Genomic DNA, 21,521 nt, shown 5'->3' on the forward strand with positions numbered 1-21,521 from the left:
ACGCATGCCTGGTTCTCGAAGCTCGACAACTCTCATAGCCAGTCACGACCTGGAGGTTCAAAATTTCGATAACAACTTTCCTATGTGGTAGCTTTTTTTGAATGAGTTATCTAGTGGCGTGCTGTGTGCTTATCATGTGTACATGGAAATACAGGATAGGCATGGTAGGTAGGGCTCACCATATCTGAACATTCGTTACGAACGGGAGATATCCCTATTTTTAACCTTCATTTCATCAACTAGAGTGCTGAAAATACTTCAGAGTCGTCATTACCTGGGAAGTGTATAGGATTGCGCCATTAGACGTTTTGGCCAAGGAATTAAACGCCTAGGCTGGTAGAGTCAAAGACACGGTTAAAAAAGACAGAGTTTCCAAACTCCATCAAATGGGATAGGATGCCGCTTCCGTTCAATACTAACTCTATTTGAAGGTGGTAGCATGGTGGCTTGACGAAAATATGTGCAAGGGGAACTGGGATTAAGGGGCCAGCAAGGGATTGCTCAATTGGGGCTTATCTCACAGATATGTGTTCGCGATGAACCTATCAAGGTTTCTCCAAGGAGAAAAGGCCTTAAATTTCGGCTATTGATCTCGCCTATTTCTGAGATACAAGCGTTCGCCGGAAATGTCCCGTCTCTCCGCAACGTGGAGAATACAGGAATCAGACCACGAGATCTCGACAACCCCATGCCGCTTTGCTGCAAATAAGTCAGCATCCGCAGATCTCGCACAGACGTACAAATGACAGGTATGGTTCTCAATCGAGCTGGCGGCGGTCAACCATCGTCCTTAAACCTGGCTTGATCCATCAGTTCGGTTACACAATTTTTAAGCAGTCCCCGATACTGATCTCAACCATTGTCTCTGATCCAGTACAGTATGGCGTCTTTGGAGGCGTCATCTAAGGCTTCGTCTAAAGCTTCGTCCAAATGTCATATCAAAAATTCACCTAAAGAGTCGCACAAAAGGTCACCGAGGTCATCAGAAGGTCTACAAATCGCGGAACCTGAGCCATATCCTGAAGCCGTCAATCGATATTCCCCGAATCGCGATACCAAATTACCACAGCTACAAGATCAGCCAGGCCCTGATGAAGCATCAATACGTACCCGGCAATCTCAAGAGCGTCTATCCTTTCGTCCTAGGCCGTATAGTGATCAATCTGGATATGGACCCACAGTCGAAGTTCCACCGGATGTGGTGAAAAAGTTTTTTGCTCACCGACGACGCAAGTTTTTGTTCATTGTTGTCTTCACACTATTTATAGTTGGTACCCTTATTGGCTCCAGTATAGGAGGTGCACTATATGTGCAAGACAAAGCTGAACAGTACGTTTGTTCTACTTCCCGCTTGACTTGGATCTTACCGCCTAACTTCTACTAGATCCGCCCCTGGAAGCGAAAATACCACTGATGTACAAGATGAAGGTCCAACAGCAAACTCCACACTCGCACCAGCGGAGCCTCCTACTCAAACCCAACCCTCGGGTGCGGCATACACAGCGCGACCATTTGGCGCCATCCAATCAATCAACACAATATGTCCATCCACCCTCCTCATATCTAGTCAACTCGAAGGCAGGAATTCAGACACGAGTGGCCGCTACACCTACAACTGCCTCGACAATACCAATATCCTAGACGAACCCAACCTCATGGCTTTTACTGCATACACCCTTGAACAATGTGTTGACGCTTGCAGCCAATACAGCGCCATGGGCAACAAGAACGAAACGTGCAAGGCGGTTGTAATCAACTCACAGTTTCGCGAACGATACGAGACGGGACACGGGGCGAACTGCTGGCTGAAGGGCTCGGCGGATGACGCTAGTACGGGGAAATCGGGATACACGGCGGCTGTCTTACGTGAGGGGTGAGTCAATATCTGCAATCACCATAAGGATGTTGATTTGGTACTTTTGTTATGTGTCTTTGATTGTTGACCGTATGTCACTGGAACAACATTTATCGACCCGGCTAGTTTATTGTCTTGAAGTAGCATTGAGGTTGTTTCAAACCACCATCTCTTCATCGTTGCTGCTTGCTCATTTGAGCATAGCAAAAATGCTCTTGTTACTGTGGAGCAACTGTCTAGCCTTTTGTTGTCTAACGCAAAGCCCACTGTCCCACTGCATTCTATTCTTTTTGTTACACGCGAACAGCAAATAGGATTCAATGAGCACCCTAATCGCCTTGAATGATGCTTGTTCCTTTCAATGTTACTAAAAGGAAGCAAAATGCATGAAAAGTCGCCCAACCACTGTTTGACTATAACTCGCACGGCAATATCGCGAACGCACTCAATGGCAAAATGAATGCACGAGATGCCGATAAGAAGACTTCGAGTGTCTTAGACTCCACTGAGAAACAACACCAGCAGTTACCAAAAGCTGCAAAAAGAGAATTTCCGACACCGGGAATCGAACCTTTTAAGATGTTAGATTGAGTTGTCGGAGTGGGTTACTGTGATTGAACTTACCCGGGCCTTGCCGGCACTGAACAGTGAACTGACTCTGCAATGAGAGCGGCAAATCCTAGCCACTAGACCATATCGGATATTGATGGAAAGTTGAATTTTTACACTCAAAATAAATGTAGCATACTTGAAGTTTCTGCAAAATTAATTTATCACCAATGGAAATGGAAATTTGCTATCAGTAACGCTGATAGCAGAGATTTCGGAGATTTTTGACCGTGGGGTGGGCCGCAATAAGCCAGACGCCCTGCTATGCTAGACTACCCCACTTTTGGAAATTTTTGAATAACCAACGTCTGATACAATACTGCGTGCAGCCGTAGAAAGGTTTGCATCATTATTTGAGGGAATTTTTATGATATCTGAATGCTAATAAATCAATCTACGAGGTTGTTTTATGATGAGGCTCATGTAGTATTCTACCCTGCAAGTCCGACATGTGAATTTAGAGCCCTCAGTAAAGTTTTGGTAATACAAATTTCGTACTAGCATAAGCAACAGGATAGTCCACCAATATCAGAAAACTCGGCATATTTCAAATTTTTTTAAATAATTTACCAGAGGGCATGTTTAGCACATCAATCGTTATATCTTCAAACGGAAATATCACAACAATCACAGCCAAAAAAAAACCCCCAATCAAAAGTCTCATCAAATAATAGAAATTAATAATCTATTCATATACTCATAATCACATCAAACCCATTTTTTCGGGCCAGTTTCTCTACTGTCCAACAACAGTAAAGCTATCGTGAACCTTCAAGTCACGGCTGCTAAGTCCAACCCAGATGTTGAACTCGCCCTCGGGGATAACCCACTGCTGGCTAACAACATCCCAGTAGCTCAGATCCCTGCGCATAAGCTCGAAGCTAACGCTCTGGGTCTCACCCTTCTCAAGGTACACCTTCTCGAAGCCGCGGAGCTGGCGCACAGGAGTGCCAGCAGGGGCGGAAGAAGGCAGACCGACGTACAGCTGGGGCACAGCAGCGCCGGCAACGTCACCGGTGTTGGCAACAGAGACAGTGACGTTGTAGATGGACTCCCAGAGAGCAGGGTTGCCGCCGGGCTGGATGGGAAGGTCCTCGGGCTTGGAGGTGATGGCCTCCTTGAGAGGAGCAGACTTGATGTTGGAGATGGAGAAGGTGGTGTAGGAGAGACCGAAGCCAAATTCGTAGCGGACGGACATGTTGTGCATGTCGAAGTGGCGGTAGTCAATCTCAAGCTTCTCGTTGAACCAGCTCTGCCAGTCGTTGAAGCCGTCGGTTTGGATTTCAGTGGTGGGGGGCGCGTTCCAGTCGTCACCGTTCTTGGCGATGGTGTAGGGGAGGTGGCCAGAGGGGTTGACGTCGCCATAGAGGATGTCGACAAGAGAGTTGCCAGATTCTTCACCGGGGAAGTGAGCGGCTAGGATGGCGGTGACGTTGGGGTGGTCAGACCATGGCAGAGTGTTGATACCGGAGGAGTAGGTAACGACGACGGTGTTGTTGCAGAAAGCTGCAACGGACTCGACAACCTCGTCACCGTTCCAGTCGGATCCAAGGTGATAGCGGTCATCTCCCTCCTCGGCCCAGGTCTTGAGCATGACAATGCAGACATCTGGTACATCGCGTGGAATGACGAGAGTGCTGACATTGTTGTTGATGATGTGGGTGTTGTTAAGGAAGTACTGGACAATGCCACGGTCTTCCCTGACACGCTGCTGGATAGCGCTGAGGGGCGTGATCACGTAGGTGTTCTGGCCGGTACCAGAGCCACCGCCTGCAAAGATGGCTCCGTATTCATAGTTTTGCTGGTTAAGGACAGAACTACGAGCAGGCTCACCAGCTCCGTTACCGAAGACTGCAACGTTGCGGGGTGCCTTGAGAGGCAGAGTACGGTCTACGTTCTTCAACAGGACAGTGCCAGCGGCACCGTGTCGACGGATCAGCTCGGCGTGGTTGCCACGAACATCACGGCTCTTCTCGCCAGTAAGGTTGAACTCGCGGGTCCAGGTGTTTCGTGGAGAGAAAGTGTTGAGATCAGCAGAGGAAGGGTCAACGGACGGGTAGCCGTTGTCCTGGCCCAGCTGGAAGTAGGGAGTCATGATACGGAGGACCATGTCATCGATGCGAGATTCATTGATAGTGCCGTTGTTAACAGCAAGAGTGACATTGCCGCCAAAGTAAGATGGGACACCAAAATTCATTCCGTAAGAACCAAGTCCACCAGGCATGTTCATGTCGAGACCAGCCTCGATGGAGGCAACACCCGAGTGGGTCGCACCCCAGTCGGACATAATGTATCCTTGGAAGCCCAGCTCACCCTTGAGCAAGCCGTTTTGTGAAGCAGAGTTCTGGCATCCGTAAGATCCATTGATTCTCTGGTACGAGCACATGACACTGGCAGCGCGGGCCTTGATAGCGTTGGCGAATGGCCACATGTAAAGCTCGTGCATGGTGCGGTCATCAATGTTGGATGAGATAGCAGCTTGCTTTTGTTCGGTGTTGTCATCCGTGCGGTAGGTAGGATTACGCATGATTTCCTGCTCGTTGCCGATCCAGTGCTTAGGGCAAGCCTGTACACCTGCATCTTGAGATGCCAGGATGGTCTTCTCCATAGCTACACCACTGAGATAAGGGTCTGAGGAAAAGCCTTCCCAGTTGCGGCCGGCATAGGCGGAACGTCCAAGTGGTCCTGCGACAGGACCCAAGAAGACGTGAGCACCCTTTGCCCTGAATTCTTCGCCCATGGCATAACCGCGCTCATACATGAGGTCCTTGTCCCATGTAGCACCAGCGGATACACCGGCGGAGAAGACGCTTGCGTAGTCAGCCACGCGAATGGCAAGAGGTCCATCGTGAAGGCAAAGACCAGGGAAGCCCAGGCGGGGAATGGCAACGATGTTACCAACGCAAGGGCCGGCTTGACCAGTGACCATGTCAGCCTTCTCTTCCAGAGTGAGTTGAGCCACGAAAGCCTTTGCCTTCTCAAGACCCATCTCCCAGCCGCCAGCACCAGAAGTCTTTGCTGCACAAGTTATTAGACATGCCCGACAATCTGACCACCATCTCTAGGAAAACTTACGTGAAGGATATACGGCCGGCGAGGAGCCATACTCGGTCAGGATGGTAGTGTTGAGTGGCTGGACGTAATTGAACGCGCCTTCACCACGACCACTACCTCCGCCAAAGTTCTGAGCACTGACTGCAGCCAAGAGGGCAGAGCCCGAGAGCACCTTGGAGACGACAGAGGGCGCCATGATTCCAGATAGCCGAAGGTGAATCGAAAGCCTGAATACCCATGATTGCAGTTGCACTGAGGCACTTATATACCACTATTGTTCCCTCGCCCCCGGACCAAAGTCGCCTGCCGGTACCACTTTACAACCCGGGACTGACACGTTCAGAGGCCCACGATGCAAGCATACTGGGGACCGAAGTTTACCCGTCCGAGCTGTGGAGTCTCCGCAAACTCGCTCCATACCATGTTCATAATAACACTGCCAATAACGACGTCATGGATTGGCTGCGGAACGACTGCCAAGATGGCGGTTCGACAGTTTTGCGCCTCGGCAGATGCATGTGGAGTCCGTCCGAGCAAGAGTCGGAGTGCAGAGCCGCATGACTCGTGTATGGTGTATTTGCGGGGATCGTGACAATGGGGTGAATGACTCGGTCCGATCAACACAGTCTACAATCGCGTCATAGCCATGTTCTCGGTAGTCCGCTCCGAGCCGCAAGAATTGCTTGCTCATTTGAACCTAATCTTTTACTATGGCGCTGGAAGACGTTTGAAATTTAGTATAGGGTTACATATACCATGGGAAAGCCATGATTCCCATAGTCCGTTGCTAGAGCAAGTCTTGCGCTCGGGATAACTCGTTCCCCACGACAATGCAGCTTCTCTACTCAAGGCCCCAGCTTTTCACCCACCGCCGTGGAGTGGAGCGGGGTGAAGAAAACATTCTCGTAAAGCCGAATAGAAGTCCCGACGGGCACTGCAGGATACGTGCCTTCGTCACGAGGCCTGCAGGGAAGTTGAAGAATCCTGCTAGAATCGATCCAAGCGTCGGGAAGCGTTGTGTGCTTTCGGTCTGCGCTACGCTTCTCTAGGCAATGCGCCCTGCTCAAGTCCCCAGTATCCACCTTTTGTCACATGGGGATCAGCTCCAGAACTCCACATAGACGCACCACCTTTGCTGGCTTCCCCGCAATAAACATGTTTTGGCCCGAAGTTGAGCCTCGGACGCGGTTAGGATTGTCAGGTCGAGCGTTAGTCGCTGGGTGAAAGAAAAGTCTTAGACGTCTTCTAGGCAATGACAGAACGCATAACTGCTGCCGAAATTCCCGCGCTTGGCAATACATTTCAGCATGAGGGGAACCCATTTGTAATGTACTGTTTTGCGGAGATGTGCTTGGAAGACTGTTGTACTGACTCGACCGGTATGCAGATTTGGTGGCCCGTTAAGCAGGGGAATCCCGTTATCTAACGGCCGTGGGCATTACTTGTCGGGTAACGGAAAATCAACACTCGAAGCGCAATAGCCGCGCGCTATGTCATCAATGAGGCTCTTCTTCGGAAGCTCGATCCGAAGACAAAGGTGGGAATAAACATTGGACTTTTGTGAAGCTTTACTCTTGGTCGATGCCAGCCAATGATCTTGTGACAGGCAAGAAACGGTGCCTAGCCTAGTAAATGTTGGGGTTCATACACAAACACCCTAGAACTCCGGCAATCAAACATTCAAGGGTCTAACCTATGCCGTCTCCAAACCGTTGCATCGTGACTGGTACAATTACCTCTTTGGGAATCTATCCTATCCACTTCGACTTCATACTCCGACTCAACAAAGCTAGATTCCTAGCTCCCTTCCGTTCCCTCGGAGCCCTGACTCCCGACACCCTAAGCGCGCTTCAAGACTAGGGTAGAGCATCAGATAGCAAGAAAAGAGTAGTCCGGTTCAGTAGGTCCCGCTGTAGTCCCCACAATGCCGTACATGTACTTACCCTGTTTTTCCCGATTCATCACCGATCAGCCACCAACCACCCGACTTCTACCTGATCCTTCGACCGGCACTTCTCAACCACCACCACCATCAACACTACTTCAATAGTCAGGCGTTCCTACTCATATTATAACCTTGCCTATACCAAATCAAACACAGGCCACACAACCTACCATGCAAATGAACGATGGGAATACGTTGATACCAGGAGGGCTTCACGGACAAGGACATAAGCCGAACATGCATACTAATACGCTGAAATAAGATGATGTATAAGGTTGAAGAACCATGGTTAAAAACGCTTGATGGACTATGTGCTGGCAGCAGGCCGAACCTCTCCTATCATTATGGAAGAAAAATGAGAAGGCGAAGGCGCTGGAATACGGGATAGGAGGTGGAAAGCGGCGCGAAAGTGCACATGCGAGAAGTTGCATAAATATAGCTAGAAAACGGGTAGGTTGGGTGTAGTTAGGAACTGGATTTTGAGAAGCATTTTTTGAAAAGATGGATTATCTGTCTAATTACAAGAAATATTGAACTGAACTATGTACTATGTGATGTTACTCCGATCAACCAACAAACTCGTCTATATCTTCAATGGACCTCATCAAACAGCGCCAACCGTGTGTCCAGTCTGCTCCGCCGCCTTCTCCGCCGTCTTCTCAGCAGACTCCTTCTTCTTCGAGCCCCTCAACTTGCCCATGAGCGAGCTCAAATTCGCAACTCTAAACAGGTAATACAGCAAAACCGCCATAAAAGCATTAAACGCAATAAAAGCAAACACGATTCCAAAGTTCCTCCAGCGCTCCGAGTAAAAAATCTTGGAGCCAGCAAGGAACTGATCGGTAGTCTTGAGCGAGCAGTAGCGGCAATCAGCCGTAGCATCGGGGTTCTGAATGACGCCGCCAGCCCTCGCCGCAAACGCATTGAGATATGCGCCGCACGTCTGGTTCGACGGGGGATCAAACCTGAGTACCTCGGTCGCACTACACACGACCGGGCGCCCCGCCGACATGGTACTGACGAGACCGGCAATCCAATACGTAAACGGACTAACGCGGTACATGAAGATCCAGAACCCAGGGAGTTGGCTGGGCGGCTGCATGACACCGTTGAACAGGATACTCATAAGCGTAAGCAGCGAGACGAGACCAGATGCCGTTTCGGCATTTGGCAGCGCGGCAATGGTCATGGCGGCAAAAGTGGATGTGTAGAGGAGGAGCTGGATGGAAAATAGCAGCGCGAGACCCTGGCGCTCGCTCGACTGGTTCGCGCCGACGACGGGGTAGTAGAAGCACGCAAAGGTGATGAGGCCCGCGATGATGCCGTAGGGAATCTCGACTGTAATGTGCGCAATCATGAACGCCTTCCAGCTGTACGCTTTGGAGGGCCGCTCGCGCACCTCGTACAGCGAGCGTTGGGTCACGAACAAGGGGTGGATTTGCTGGACCAGCGACGTGAAAATCGTAGTGATCATGAAGACGCTGAAGATGATGGTTTGCATGCCGGCCTGCGTCGTGTTTGCCTTGTAGAAGGAGAAGCCGATGAAGAGGCCTGCGATGGCGCAGAGCCCGAATTTCGCCATGACGTAGCTGGGCATGCGCCAGTACTGCTGGAAGTTGCGGTATGTGCACTCGTAGATTTGGAAGGCGAGCGGCATGGCGAACTCGGAGGAGCCGGTTTCGCTGGTGAGGTTGACGGTGTCGTTGCGTTTGGATTCGTGGAGCTGATCGATTTCGTGCTGGACGTTTTGGGCTTGTTGGCTGGCTTTCCAGACGTTGAACCAGTCTTCGCCTTTGTTGTTCTTGCCGGCATTGACGATTTCGAGCATGTATTCGGCTGGATTTTCGTCTTCGCCGCATTTTCGGGCGCCGTTGGACTCGAAGTAGTCGAGGAGGGTGCGCGAGTTTTCGCCAAGTTCGCCAAAGTAGACGGTTTTGCCGCCACGGGCGAGGAAAAGGAGACGGTCGAATTCTTGGAAGAGGATGGCGCTGGGCTGGTGGATGGTGCAGAGGATGGCTTGGCCGGCTGAGGCGAGTTTGCGGAGGAAGGCGATGATGGACCAGGAACTCTGTGGTAAAGTTAGTGGGTACTCGTGGTGCCGAGCAGATTATTTGGGGTTATTGGTACTCACCTGAGAGTCAAGACCAGACGTGGGCTCGTCGAGGAACAGAAGGAGTTTGGGCTTCGCTGCGAGTTCAACACCGATAGTCAGAAGCTTACGCTGTTCAACATTGAGACCCTCGCCTGGAACACCAACAACAGCCTCGGCAAAGTCGGACATGTTGAGCATCTTGATGACTTCCTCGACATAATCGAGTTTCTCCTGCTTGCTAACATTCTTGGGCTGTCGAAGCATAGCGGAAAATTGCAATGCCTCGCGAACGGTAGAGGTTTCGAGATGTAGATCCCTGGTCTTGTTAGTATTCTCGAGAAAACTGCGCTGAGATGGAAGCTTACTGTTGTTGTACATAGCCGGTGGAACGTTGGAATGCAGGATCGAGGGGCTTGCCGTTAACAAACATGTCGCCGGTGATGACACCCATAGTAGTTCGCTGAGCGAGAGCATCAAGAAGTGTCGTCTTTCCAGCTCCAGAAACACCCATGAGTGCAGTCATAGTACCGGGCTTAACATAGCCAGAGACATGGTCGAGTAGACGCCTGGGCTCACCCTTGATTTCAATGTCATAGACAACGTCTCGCCATGTGAAAATACCCTTTGCCTCTTCGATGGCACTGACATCGCCAGCTCCTTCATGGACTTCCTGCTTAGATTGACCAGATTCTTCGTCCGACTTTTGACCTTGAGGTTGCATGTAGGCTGGAACGTGTCCACGCCGGAAGACGAGTTGCTCGGCGGTACTGGTGGTAGAAGAGTTGATCTCGACAGCAATAAAGTACGTGACCATGAAGAAGATCAAGAATGCCCAGAGAATACCAAAGTTGCGCCATGCATGACTCCAGGAATACCTGTAGGAGACTTCAAGAAAGCGATCACCACTGACAGACCTTTGTCCAGCAACCGCACCAGCTGCGTTGCAGATGAAGTTGTTACCCTCGAGCGAGTAGCCAGCTCCTGATGGCGCAAATGATTCGCAGGGAAATTCAACTCCATGGAACTCGTTGGTGAGCAGAATCTCGAAAGCGTAGAAGATGGGGTTAATCCACCTGATCCAGCCAAACCAGTCAGGCATTTGCGGAATGCGAATGACAAAACCAGTATAGATGACCAGGACCAACACCAACATACCAGCTCCTGCCATGGCCTGCGACGCCGTCTTGGTAACCGCAGCAGTCGTCCGGAAGATGGCAGCCATGATGAAGGTCGACATGTACGTGATCATGAAGTAAATGAAGAACTGCCCAGGTGTCTTGCGTAGGCCAGCCAGAAAGTACAGAATGATATTGAAAAAAGTAGACTGTACGAACTTGACCGGTAAATCCGCTACGATTCCAGCAATCGCTTCGGAAGACGGATGGTAGAAGGCGTACGAATTGTGTTTCTCGACTATGGGGCGTTGGGAGTAGAGACCGGCGATTTCACCAATAGATGTCAGGGCGCTGAATAGGATGGCGAGGAAGATGGTAGCACCACGTCCTTGGAACGAGGAGGTACCTGAAGATTGGCCGTGGAACATGGAACCGACGATGAGGGCGATAACAACGTTGAGACCGCCTTGTACTGCAGTCGAAGCGATATCACCACGTATACGCTGGTAAGCTCGTCGCATGTTGAGCTTGATCTGTAGGGGAACACTGATAAGGTAGGGGGACTTGGGGCGAGCATGCTTGGCCTGGACGGTGGTCAATATGAGAGAAACATTGCAGAGTCTTTTTTGGATACGAACCTGGGCGTAGTTCTTTTGTTGGCGAAGCTGCTCTAGAGTAGCGTGCTCATTGATTGGATGCTCCGCCTCGAAATCGGCAATTTCTTCCAATAAGGCTTGGTACTCTGGGGATTCGAGCCAGTACTTCTCAAATTCCTCAGGAGTGCGAGGAACCTTGTTTTCCATACCCTCTCTGGGCTTTCGCTCTTCTGGATTGGTGACGGCTGTAAGGAAGTCTCCCGTAGTCTGTCGAGGCGGGCAGTGCCTAAGACGTGTCAGTACAATGTTCAAACTTTTTGCTAGTAGTTTCTTACCATCCTTGTCGCTCAAAAAAGCCCCTGGCTTCGTCCGCAGGGCCGAAGTAGATCTGACGTCCTTGGTAGAGAACTGTGGCTTTGTCGAAGCAGTCGTATACACTTTGACTAGCCTGGTAGATGGCAACCGCAGCTGCACCTCCAGTCAAATCAGAGCCGATTCTTAGAGAGTTGACAAACTTCAATGCTGTAGCCGAGTCGAGACCACGAGTTGAGTTATCCCATGCAGCCAAAGGAGCTCCAGCCAACATCATCTCAGCAACGGAGACACGCTTGCGCTCGCCACCAGAGACTCCGCGTACAAAATCATCTCCAACTTTGGTGTTGTATGTATGTGAAAGTCCAAGGACAGCCATAACAACCTTGGCCATGAATTGGGAGAATTCGTCACGACTCGCTCCGAGTGGGCGATTCGATGGTGTTCGGACAGCTGCCGCGAATTCCAGAGTCTGACCGACGGTCAAGTGGGGGAAATGCTTATCGACCTCTTGGTTGTATACCATTTCACCCTTGAATTCCTTAACCATGCGGCTCTGGGGGACACCGTTGTAGTGGATTACTGAATCGTCCGTATCGAGACCGTGTAGTTCGCCAGTAAGAGCCTTCAACAGCGTAGAGCAACCCGAGCCGGGTCGACCGAGCACAATGCAGAGCTCGCCAGCCCGGATTAGACCGTTGAATGAGTGCAGAATCTGCTTGCGTTCGGTCTTTCCGAACATTTCCTTGGCCCGAAACGGGGCCATGAACATATCTGCCACAGTCTGCTGAAGCTGAAGAGCATTTCCGGAACCAAAAACGTTTAGGTTCTTGAATGCGACACCGAGCTTCTTCATCTCAATACCTTCTCCCTCAAGCTGGTGACGGAACATGTTCAAAAACTTGGAGAGATCGAAAGCATCGCTGGTGGGGTCTACCCTTGGGTCATTTGGCGCCGGAATGCTCAATTGCCTTGTGACGTTTACAGACGCTGTTGAGAGGATGCGTGCTAGTTCTCGCCTTCCGTCTGCGTCAATTTCTGACCGTGTCACCCGACGTTGCAGACCCACTGAGCCCCTACGGTCGGCTGAAGATGATGTTTCTACTCTCTTGACCCTTTGCGACTCGCCGTCGGATCCATGTCGTGTGTGTGAGGATTCGGATGAAGTAGAGGTGTCAACCTGTTCGAGGGGCACTACCTCCTCCTTGTTTAGCTGTGAGGAACCGTCATGTTGTGATCTGTCTTGTTGTTGTGATGAATGGTCAGAGGAAAACAGACCCTCGCCGAAAGAGTTGGAAGCCATTATGCGTGTCACAATAGCTGTTGTCGGCGTGGGAAATCAAGTGTCGTTCGACTTGAACCCTTTTTTTACACAGGGACGAGAAGGTATATCAGTGTGTTGGCCACTATTCGGACCTATGTGGTCATAACATGCCGGCAAGCGGAATCTCCTCATAGCCGTGTTCCTAAGCTTTGGACCAGTGCGTCGGACGAGTAGCATGAGGAGTATTCGTCTAACATTACTTGCCCAGGCCCATGTACGTGGGTCGAGCGGAGGCATCACCGATCGCATCCTCCATACGCATCACCGAATTGTTGGTCCAGACCTGAGCCAGGTCCGAGATGTCCCTCCGAGACACCCTGGGCGCTAAGGTTAGTCCGGTCGATCTTCTATGTGACGTAGTATGTAATACGCTCCGCCCAGCGTGTAATACGCTCCGCCGGACATATGCGGAACAAGAACATAAGGGTAAACACATGGCTTTGATGGGACGTCACACATACATATTAACTCAAGTCATGCCTTCACAACACATTCCGGTAGAGAAGGGTTAGATTTGCAAAGGCGAGTCTTTGCAAGCCATGAAATTGACAATAACTGCATTGCTTGGTTCCGAATGCGTGTCAGAGACGCTCGGTTGTTGTGGTGTTGAATGGACCAGTTAGCGTACGGCTACCCTTGTCCCGGACGAAATGATCGCTCGGGCCTCTCGGCGCGCGCGCCTTAAGCTTTGCCCAGGTAGCCCCAGAAGCCACTAGAATTCACCAGGATTCCAGACGTCATATAACACATGTGGGTACGTATGCTCACCCCCTATGGGACTATGCTGACCCAACACACCTTCTCATCTTACTTATCTTGTGCAAAGGGGGCGGTGTACCAACGACTGTTGACCATTTCGAGAACCGCTCGGCCGAGCAGCAAGACATTTCGACGGACTGCACGAATGCAGCTGCCAGAAAGCAAATCTTCAAGTGCGGGCATGGCGTTTACTTTTCTGCCATGCAAGCGGACTGCATGTACCGACGCACAGGATCGACGCTGCATGAAGCCGCTGATGCGCTGTACCAAACAGGCTGGCATTCTGGTTCCTTACGAGACAAGAGCCGAAAAAGTCCGTATCTCGCTCTTGCCGTGAAGTAATACCGTATTTTCAGACATGGTAGATTGCGTACAGTCTCACTCGTGCATCTTTAGCTGTACATAACCTCAGCTTAGTGAACTTGGCAGACGTAATGTGTGTAGTTCTATTGTCTGCAGCTGCGGCTCCCGCAGTATACGCAGCGGGCTGGAGTTGGGTCTAGATGCAAGTCTTCTATGCCGAGTTGCACTAGAACGAGCACACAATCAGGCATGTGCTCATGGCTGGCTTTGTAGCACATACATGAACATTTTCTTGTAAGTAGCTATGATAGTGGTCGGCCCTACAAGCAGTAACCCAGCCACGTGTAATAAGCAGACTCGGAAAGTAATTTTAGGTAGACACGGCGTCTTGTCACGGACACATCGGACATGTCCGACATGTCCGCCTTATCAGGCACAGCCACATATCCCGGGTTGCCTACGCGTACAAGAACCGGACCGGCACTTATGTAAGTATCAATGATCAGCTCAAGCACCATGCCGGCCTCCGAAACCCTGCAGAGCCGTCCCCCAAGCATTACCTGGGATCCGCTTTATGTACTACGTGAGTGCGCTTGGGCAAACATGGTAAACTGCCGAGTGTCAACTCTAGGCAGGGTCTGTGTGACTGACGAACCCAGCCCGCCTGTTTAAAAAAATTCAGACTTGGGTTGTGGGCACATCTTCGCCGCTTGCCATCAGACAACACGCTGTGCGTACGCGTGTACTGATGGCGCACACGGCTTCTCACTTTAGTTGCAGTCCCTCTAGCTTGTGCTCGACAATAGGTACATGTTCGGTCAACCGATTCGGATCCCTCATGGCGGCCAGCACATCTTCCTTCCTGCCGGCCAACTTCTTCCGCACCTCTTCGTACTTCTCTTCCCTGGCTGTGTACTCCCTCAAGATGACCTTGTCTGCAAACTCGATGAATATCCTGGTGTCTCGAATTCGGAAAACCACGTCGTCCAGGCGCATGAAGAAGCGAACAAGCAAGAGCAGGCGCTGGGGCATGACGCGCACCTTGCAGGAGAGCATGGCAATGCCGTTGTCAGCCAGTTCGTCCTCGTAAAGCACGAGCTCATCGAAGAAGTGTATCGGGTCGGGACGCTTGAGCAGGGCGAGGGGTATTTGCGTCTCAGTCGGTTCGAATGCGGGTGTCAAGGGGGTGGTGCCCTTGTAGTCGGTGCTGTAGGACCAGTCAAAGGGCTTGACAACTTCTTTGATGTCTTCAAACTGCTTCTGCCTGGCGCGTGTTAGCGGTGCGCACTGCTTTCAAGATATCCATCACTAACCGGTTCTGCTGCCACTCCTTGGAATATGCGACCTTGAACATGTTCTCGCCCGTCTTGTCGACTCGGTCCAGCGCGTCAAAGGCATTGAACTCGATGTACCAGCCGCTCTGTTCATGATCGATTCGAACCATGTTGTCGCCAAAGATCATTTCTGGTGGCGCAATCCCCAGCTTTTTGGTCATTTCTTCAATGGGCCCCGCCTTGAGGATTGGCAGTTTGCGCGTCGTGATCTTGAAGCCCTCCTTGGTAATGGATGTGTCGGCATGGCCGGGCGCGACGGTGTCTGCGGGGGCGCCGTTTGGTGATGCCATGATGGTGCAGGCCACGCGACGATGATGTGTTCACCACGGATGCGACAAAGACAAAACGGCACCCTTTGCAAGAATGACTATACCCATAAGTGCATTGTCGATGGCGGGGACACGGCTGGGGTGGGGCGCGAACCAAAGCCCCGATGCCCCGATCGCCAGGCCCTCGTCCGGCAAGCCCCCGTCACCCATAGCAACGCTCGAAACCCGCTTGTTTGATGACTTGTTGGCCGTGCCATCCTCCACAACCTTGAACCCATCCCCCATCTCCAGGTGACAATCACGCCCTCCTCTCCAAGACACATCTGCGCTCCGAGTGAAGCAGCAGGACTTGGTTGCCCCCTCTGACCTCGACTCGTCTCCTGTCGCTACAGCTTGCATCACACCGCCATGACCGACGTTGCAAACCTCGAGGCCGCTTTTGAGCGCACCACGATCCACGACGAGAATGACGACCAGGCTGCGTCTAATGCAGCCTACCAAAAGGCCAAGAAGGTATGTTTCTGCCTGATGAGCTTTGTGTCAGCGGTTCTGACAAGACCCAGCCTTCAGTAGCTGGCCTTTCAACCTCGCAATCAGCAGCCAACCGCATGAAGCTGCCTCACCAGATCCCTCTCCAGAAGATTGCGACACAAAACGCAAAGACGGCAAACATTGCAAAGGTCAACCTTGCTGCAAACGCCGGTCGGCCCTCGGAGCACAGCTCGTCTCACCGCCGCACCCTCACCGAGTCAGCCGTGTACAGCGTCCCCTCAAATCCTGCAACCCCCAAGCAATGGCATCTCGGCATGTTCGAGATTGGCAAGCCGCTTGGAAAGGGCAAGTTCGGTCGCGTATACCTCGCCAAGGAGCGTGCCTCCGGCTTTGTTTGCGCCCTCAAAGTCTTGCACAAGTCCGAGCTCCAACAGGGCAAGGTCGAGAAGCAGGTTAGGCGAGAGATTGAGATCCAGTCTCACCTCACCCATCCCAATATCCTCAAGCTGTTTGGTCATTTCCACGACGCCAAGCGCATCTTCCTCATCCTCGAGTTTGCAGGAAAGGGAGAGCTGTACAAGCATCTGCGCAAGGAACAGCGCTTCCCGGAATGGAAGGCTGCCCAGTACGTTGCCCAGATGGCCGCCGCCCTCAAGTATCTCCACAAGAAGCATGTCATGCACCGCGACATCAAGCCCGAGAACATTCTCGTTGGCATCCACGGCGAGATCAAGATTTCGGACTTTGGTTGGTCGGTCCACGCCCCCAACAACCGCCGCAACACCATGTGCGGAACGCTTGACTACCTTCCCCCAGAGATGCTTCGCGGCGGCGGCAAGGACAACTACTACACTGAGAAGGTCGACCTTTGGAGCTTGGGTGTCCTGACATACGAATTCTTGGTCGGTGAGGCGCCTTTTGAGGACACACAAGTCATGACACAGCGCAAGATTGCGAGGGGAGAGTACACAGTGCCCAGCTTTGTCAGCTCAGAAGCACGGGATCTAATTAAGCGATTGCTGGTACTGGATCCTGAGAAGCGTATTGCCCTGGAGGATGTTGAGAGACATCCCTGGATTGTCAAGCATTGCAAGGGCAGTCCCAGAGCATATGAGCGTACGTCTGGAGGCAAGTCCCGCAGCAGTTCGGATGACTCTGAGGAGAGCTTCTGAGCCAAGACCCAGTGCCATTTATTTTACGTTTAACTGCTATGACGGCGAACAGGCGCAACCCACGGAAGTCACTGGAACCATATGATCTGATCGCATTGCTTGGAGTTTTTTGCTAGCCTTCCTTTATCTCATCGGCGTTTACCTTGTGCATATCAGCTTCCATTAATCATTGAATGCAAGACCAGAATTTCATGTTCAATTTTATCACATCATCTTGAGCGAAGATTGCCGTGCTTCCCAGACATGTCTGCCAAACGCCATTCGCTATGCATATTTACAACAACGGTTCCCAATACATATTATCGTACATTCGTGCCCACATTCCACCTACCGGTAGATTTCATCAAACGGCCTGGTATCCCGGAAACAGCTTTCCCAGACTTCATTCACCACCTTGCCTGCATGTTCCTGGTCCCTGATGCCTGGTCTGGCCAGCATACTCAGCGTAGCCCTTCTCCTCACACAAGCTTGCAACTGCTCGGTAATCCTCCATTGGTTCCTCGTGAAGAATTCGCGGGCAAACCTGCACTCTCCGGATAGCGTCGAAGCCCTGATTTCCAAGCAAGCCTGATGTCTGAGGTTATCCGGCTCAACCTTGAACTTTAGATGGTCCCACGCATGAACCATCTCATGGGCCATCGTGTCCTCCTGATGTCCACGATTGCGAAACTTGTTGGCGCACAGCAAAATGCCATGTTCAAGCGAGAACCCGCCGCTCTGCTCATTCGTACATATGCGACACAGAATGTTGTCTTTGTTTAGGTCGCCGCCTAGCTTGTACACCTCATCTTGCATGAAGCGGATGACGGGGCTATATTGTAGTAGGTATTCTTTGTTGGACTCGCAGCGTCGGCAGATGGAGTCGGCTTTGATCGTGTCCATTTCGCCAAAGTAGTTTTTTTCGAGGGCAATGTCGCGCTGGCCTGTCATGCGGCCGAGCAGAATGTTGAAGGCGCTCGACCAGGTGTAGTATACAGGGTCGATTTTGGCGGGCGGCGGCTGGGCCATAGCGGAGATGGAGGCGCCATCGGGCGATGTTTCGGGTTTGGACATGTTTGTAGCTGGTGGGATGGGTATGCTCGCTGGTGAATTGACCCGGCCGCGAAAAGTTTAGGTGGAGATGAGGTGGTGGGATGCGCGGGGAGCCAATCGGAGGGCAGATGTCGCCGCGCGCAGGGGCAGCCCGAAGATCGGTAGTGCTGCAAGGCACAGGGAAGTTTGGGCTCGTTCCAGTCATGTGTTGCGCGCGAATATAAAGTATAAAGAGCGTGCTTACTTCTACTCCAGGTGGCTTATTCAAAGAACTGCGCTGTCCCTGTCGACCGTCCTGCTTCCACCGCTGCAATGGCTGTCCACATGCGCAAGCATCCTGGCCAACTCACCGTCGTCATCAAGCTTGGTAAATACATCATTGTACAGATTTCACAACAGAAAGAAGAGGGCACCTAACCAACACACCCAGGCACTTCCTCAATAGTCGACGAGAAGACCCACCAGCCCCTCCTCTCTATCCTCTCTCTCATAGTCGAGACAGCATGCAGTCTGCGTGCTGCCGGCCACCACGTCGTCATTGTCTCGTCGGGCGCCATTGGCGTGGGTCTACGGCGCATGAACCTCGCACGCCGCCCCAAACATCTTCCACAAGTACAGGCACTTGCTGCCATTGGACAGAGTAGACTGATGTCCCTATGGGATCAGCTCTTTGGCAATCTGGAGCAGCCCATTGCGCAGGTGCTATTGACGAGGAACGACATTGCAGATCGCACGCAGTATCAGAATGCCCAAAATACCTTTATTGAGCTGCTCAGCATGGGCGTCATTCCCATTGTCAATGAGAACGATACACTGGCGGTTACGGAAATCAAGTTCGGCGACAATGACACACTGAGTGCCATTACGGCGGGCATGGTGCAGGCGGACTACCTCTTCCTCATGACGGACGTAGATTGCCTGTATGACAAGAACCCGCGTTCGAATCCGGATGCAAAGTCCATCCCCGTGGTCGAGGATATTGCTGAGCTGGCGGCCGATGTCAGTTCTGCAGGAAGTTCGCTCGGCACAGGAGGCATGAGCACCAAGATTGTAGCAGCACGACTGGCGACCAGCGCGGGTGTTACTACGGTTATCACCAAGAGTAGCAAGCCAGGTAACATCTCAAGTATTATTGCCCATGCGGAGAAGCACAGGAAGTCGAGAATGTCAAGTCGGAACTCGGTCACCAATTTCCAAGAAGACGGCACCCACACACCATCTCAAGAATCAAGCCAAGATCTGTCGGCCTCGACAGTATCATTAGGACAGCAACAATTAACGCGAGCGTCATCCCCACAAACCGAAGACCCTTGTCCCTTGCATACCCGCTTCCTCCCCATATCCAACCCCATACGCGACCGCTACTTCTGGATCCTCCACGGCCTAGCCCCTCACGGCACCATCTACATCGACCAAGGCGCCTGGGCCGCTTTGAGCGACAAAGCCGGGCTCCTCCCTGCGGGAATCGTAGACGTAGACGGTCACTTTGCCCAACAAGAAGCCGTCCGCATCGTCGTCGTAAAGCGTCTCTCTTCCTCTTCCTCCAAATCCGCCCAGTCCCAAACTCCCGCTTCACCAAGCCAAATTCCCACTACCCCCGGTGCAGCAGCCCACGCTGTCCACGCTCCCATTCCTATCCGACACCCACTCACCCCTTCTGCATCTTCATCTCATATTCATCAGCTATCGTCTCCACACCAACCCCCTGCTTTTGAGTTGCATAATCCCGCGCCGTTTGAGATCGGGCGGGCCGTTGTAAATTATTCGGCTACAGAGATTCGGAGGATCAAGGGATTGCATTCTACACAGATTAGAGAGGCGTTGGGGTATGCCGATAGCGAGTATATTGCTCTCAGAGAGAATATTGCATTCTTTGGCGGTGAGCGGTCACGGCCTAGTACTCCGGATTTTAGGCATGGGGCGGAGAAGAAGGTTGAGGGTGGGGAGGCGCATTGAAAAAAAAATAGAGAGATTGTGAAGATGGTACTAAAAGCTGAGGGAATCTATAGAGGTGTTGGACTACTGAGTGATTCCATGGGGATAATTTAGATGGGGGGGTTGCTTGGTTCATTCATTAATGTGCAACTTTTGTGATGTCTTATCTAAGTTTGCTGAAAAATGGGAGTTCTTTTTTTTTCGAACTTGAAGTCGCTTCACCGTTCCCAATTAATGCATAGCATTCAAACACATCCATCAACGTAAAGGGAAAAAAAAGATGAGACTGTTGATAATTTTATTTTTTTCCATACTTTTTTTTTTCATTCCTTCATCGACATAAACATTCTATGCATATCCTACACGCAGAACTTAACAACCCTAACCCAACCCTTAAAACTCCCATTCCCAAACTCTAAACAACGGGCGACCCCACCACCACACCATCTCCCTTGCCCTCGACTTCCCACAAAATCCCCAAATCTCTCTTTTTCCTCCCTTTTACTACTACTTTCCCTCCCTCCCCCCATGTTCTGCAAACCAAATGAAAGGGGGGTGGGTAGAGCTTACCCGCATCCCCACATCCCGTCCTGCATCTCCCCCTCTTCGCACTGTTCCTTCTTCTCGTATCGTCATCATCACCACCACTCTCCCTGCCGTGTATACATGGCCCGTGCGTTGATCGCATCCCAAACCAAGACGTTTGCTACTAGTAATGTTGGGGGGGAGGGGGTTTAGTGGCTTAATATAACTAGTATCTACTACTTACATATGTAGTTTCCTCTTGCAACGGCCACTGCACTGCGCCTCTTTACTTTTCTCCGGATATAACAGTATGCTAACCACCCCGGTCCCCTTGCCGTGCGAGGGCAAGCTAAGGAGGGGGGGCGCGCGCGCGTGTGTGTGTGTGTGTGTGGGGGGGGGGGGTGTATGGACGGAAAGGAGATTTTCCGTGAGCAAGCTGTGTGCGTAATTAGTCTAGGTGAAGAGGGGAGATGGAGGAACTTTGGAGTGGAAAGAGAGGGCAAGGAGGAAATTAGTTATGTTTTTTAACCATCGTACTTGCGTTTGTTGTAAGATACTACGTACTGAGATGGCAGCTTCATTCCTATTACTTATGGTATTGTTATTTTTTTTGGGGGGGCGGGGCGGGGGGACGCATCACCAAACCTATCTCTCGAGCCAAAATCTCCGCACGATATTTTGTTGCGCTGAAGGTAAGTAGTATGTGCTTTCTTAGTGCATCGTGCATTTGCATATGTAGGTTTTTGGGTAATTGCAAGCTAGACAGAAATGCAGCAAAGAGAGCGAGATTTGCATGTT

At 51.4% G+C, this 21,521-nt stretch overlaps 6 protein-coding genes and 1 non-coding gene across 7 annotated transcripts; 3 read left to right on the top strand and 4 right to left on the bottom strand.

The window, feature by feature from the left end:
* The first annotated feature begins 664 nt into the window (after positions 1-664).
* Positions 665-2,019, top strand: PSV08DRAFT_318021 (uncharacterized protein). Its single transcript, XM_014220671.2, has 2 exons — positions 665-1,329; positions 1,385-2,019. Exons 1-2 carry the CDS (start codon positions 881-883, stop codon positions 1,875-1,877), a joined length of 942 nt encoding a protein of 313 aa, XP_014076146.1. The 5' UTR covers positions 665-880; the 3' UTR covers positions 1,878-2,019.
* Positions 2,020-2,405: 386 nt separating this feature from the next.
* Positions 2,406-2,556, bottom strand: PSV08DRAFT_t50. Its single transcript has 2 exons — positions 2,520-2,556; positions 2,406-2,493 (listed from the first exon to the last, which is right to left on the bottom strand). It is a non-coding gene; the product is annotated as a tRNA-Glu (tRNA).
* A 644-nt stretch (positions 2,557-3,200) lies between these two features.
* Positions 3,201-5,936, bottom strand: PSV08DRAFT_372922 (glycoside hydrolase superfamily; the record flags this gene model as incomplete). Its single annotated transcript, XM_014220672.2, has 3 exons — positions 3,201-5,482; positions 5,540-5,789; positions 5,832-5,936. The coding sequence occupies 3 exons, from the start codon at positions 5,934-5,936 to the stop codon at positions 3,201-3,203; spliced, it is 2,637 nt and encodes an 878-aa protein (XP_014076147.2).
* A 2,009-nt stretch (positions 5,937-7,945) lies between these two features.
* On the bottom strand, positions 7,946-15,621 carry PSV08DRAFT_227637 (uncharacterized protein). Its single transcript, XM_014220673.2, has 10 exons — positions 15,278-15,621; positions 14,734-15,228; positions 13,714-13,914; positions 13,531-13,559; positions 13,394-13,492; positions 11,602-12,898; positions 11,309-11,552; positions 9,921-11,254; positions 9,595-9,871; positions 7,946-9,531 (listed from the first exon to the last, which is right to left on the bottom strand). The coding sequence occupies exons 1-10, from the start codon at positions 15,586-15,588 to the stop codon at positions 8,068-8,070; spliced, it is 5,751 nt and encodes a 1,916-aa protein (XP_014076148.1). The 5' UTR covers positions 15,589-15,621; the 3' UTR covers positions 7,946-8,067.
* Positions 15,622-15,837: 216 nt separating this feature from the next.
* PSV08DRAFT_318066 (kinase-like domain-containing protein) lies at positions 15,838-17,436 on the top strand. The gene is made up of 2 exons (XM_014220674.2): positions 15,838-16,080; positions 16,131-17,436. Exons 1-2 carry the CDS (start codon positions 15,976-15,978, stop codon positions 17,229-17,231), a joined length of 1,206 nt encoding a protein of 401 aa, XP_014076149.1. The 5' UTR covers positions 15,838-15,975; the 3' UTR covers positions 17,232-17,436.
* Positions 17,437-17,558: 122 nt separating this feature from the next.
* Positions 17,559-18,312, bottom strand: PSV08DRAFT_364266 (peptidase M76 family-domain-containing protein; the record flags this gene model as incomplete). Its single annotated transcript, XM_014220675.2, has 1 exon — positions 17,559-18,312. The coding sequence occupies exon 1, from the start codon at positions 18,282-18,284 to the stop codon at positions 17,559-17,561; it is 726 nt and encodes a 241-aa protein (XP_014076150.1). The 5' UTR covers positions 18,285-18,312.
* A 263-nt stretch (positions 18,313-18,575) lies between these two features.
* On the top strand, positions 18,576-20,219 carry PSV08DRAFT_411289 (Aspartate/glutamate/uridylate kinase; the record flags this gene model as incomplete). The annotated part of the gene is made up of 2 exons (XM_014220676.1): positions 18,576-18,630; positions 18,694-20,219. 2 exons carry the CDS (start codon positions 18,576-18,578, stop codon positions 20,217-20,219), a joined length of 1,581 nt encoding a protein of 526 aa, XP_014076151.1.
* Positions 20,220-21,521: the final 1,302 nt, after the last annotated feature.

This window comes from Bipolaris maydis (genome assembly GCF_028858645.1).
Source record: "Bipolaris maydis strain C4 unplaced genomic scaffold PSV08scaffold_11, whole genome shotgun sequence".
Taxonomy (NCBI): Eukaryota; Fungi; Ascomycota; class Dothideomycetes; order Pleosporales; family Pleosporaceae; genus Bipolaris; species Bipolaris maydis.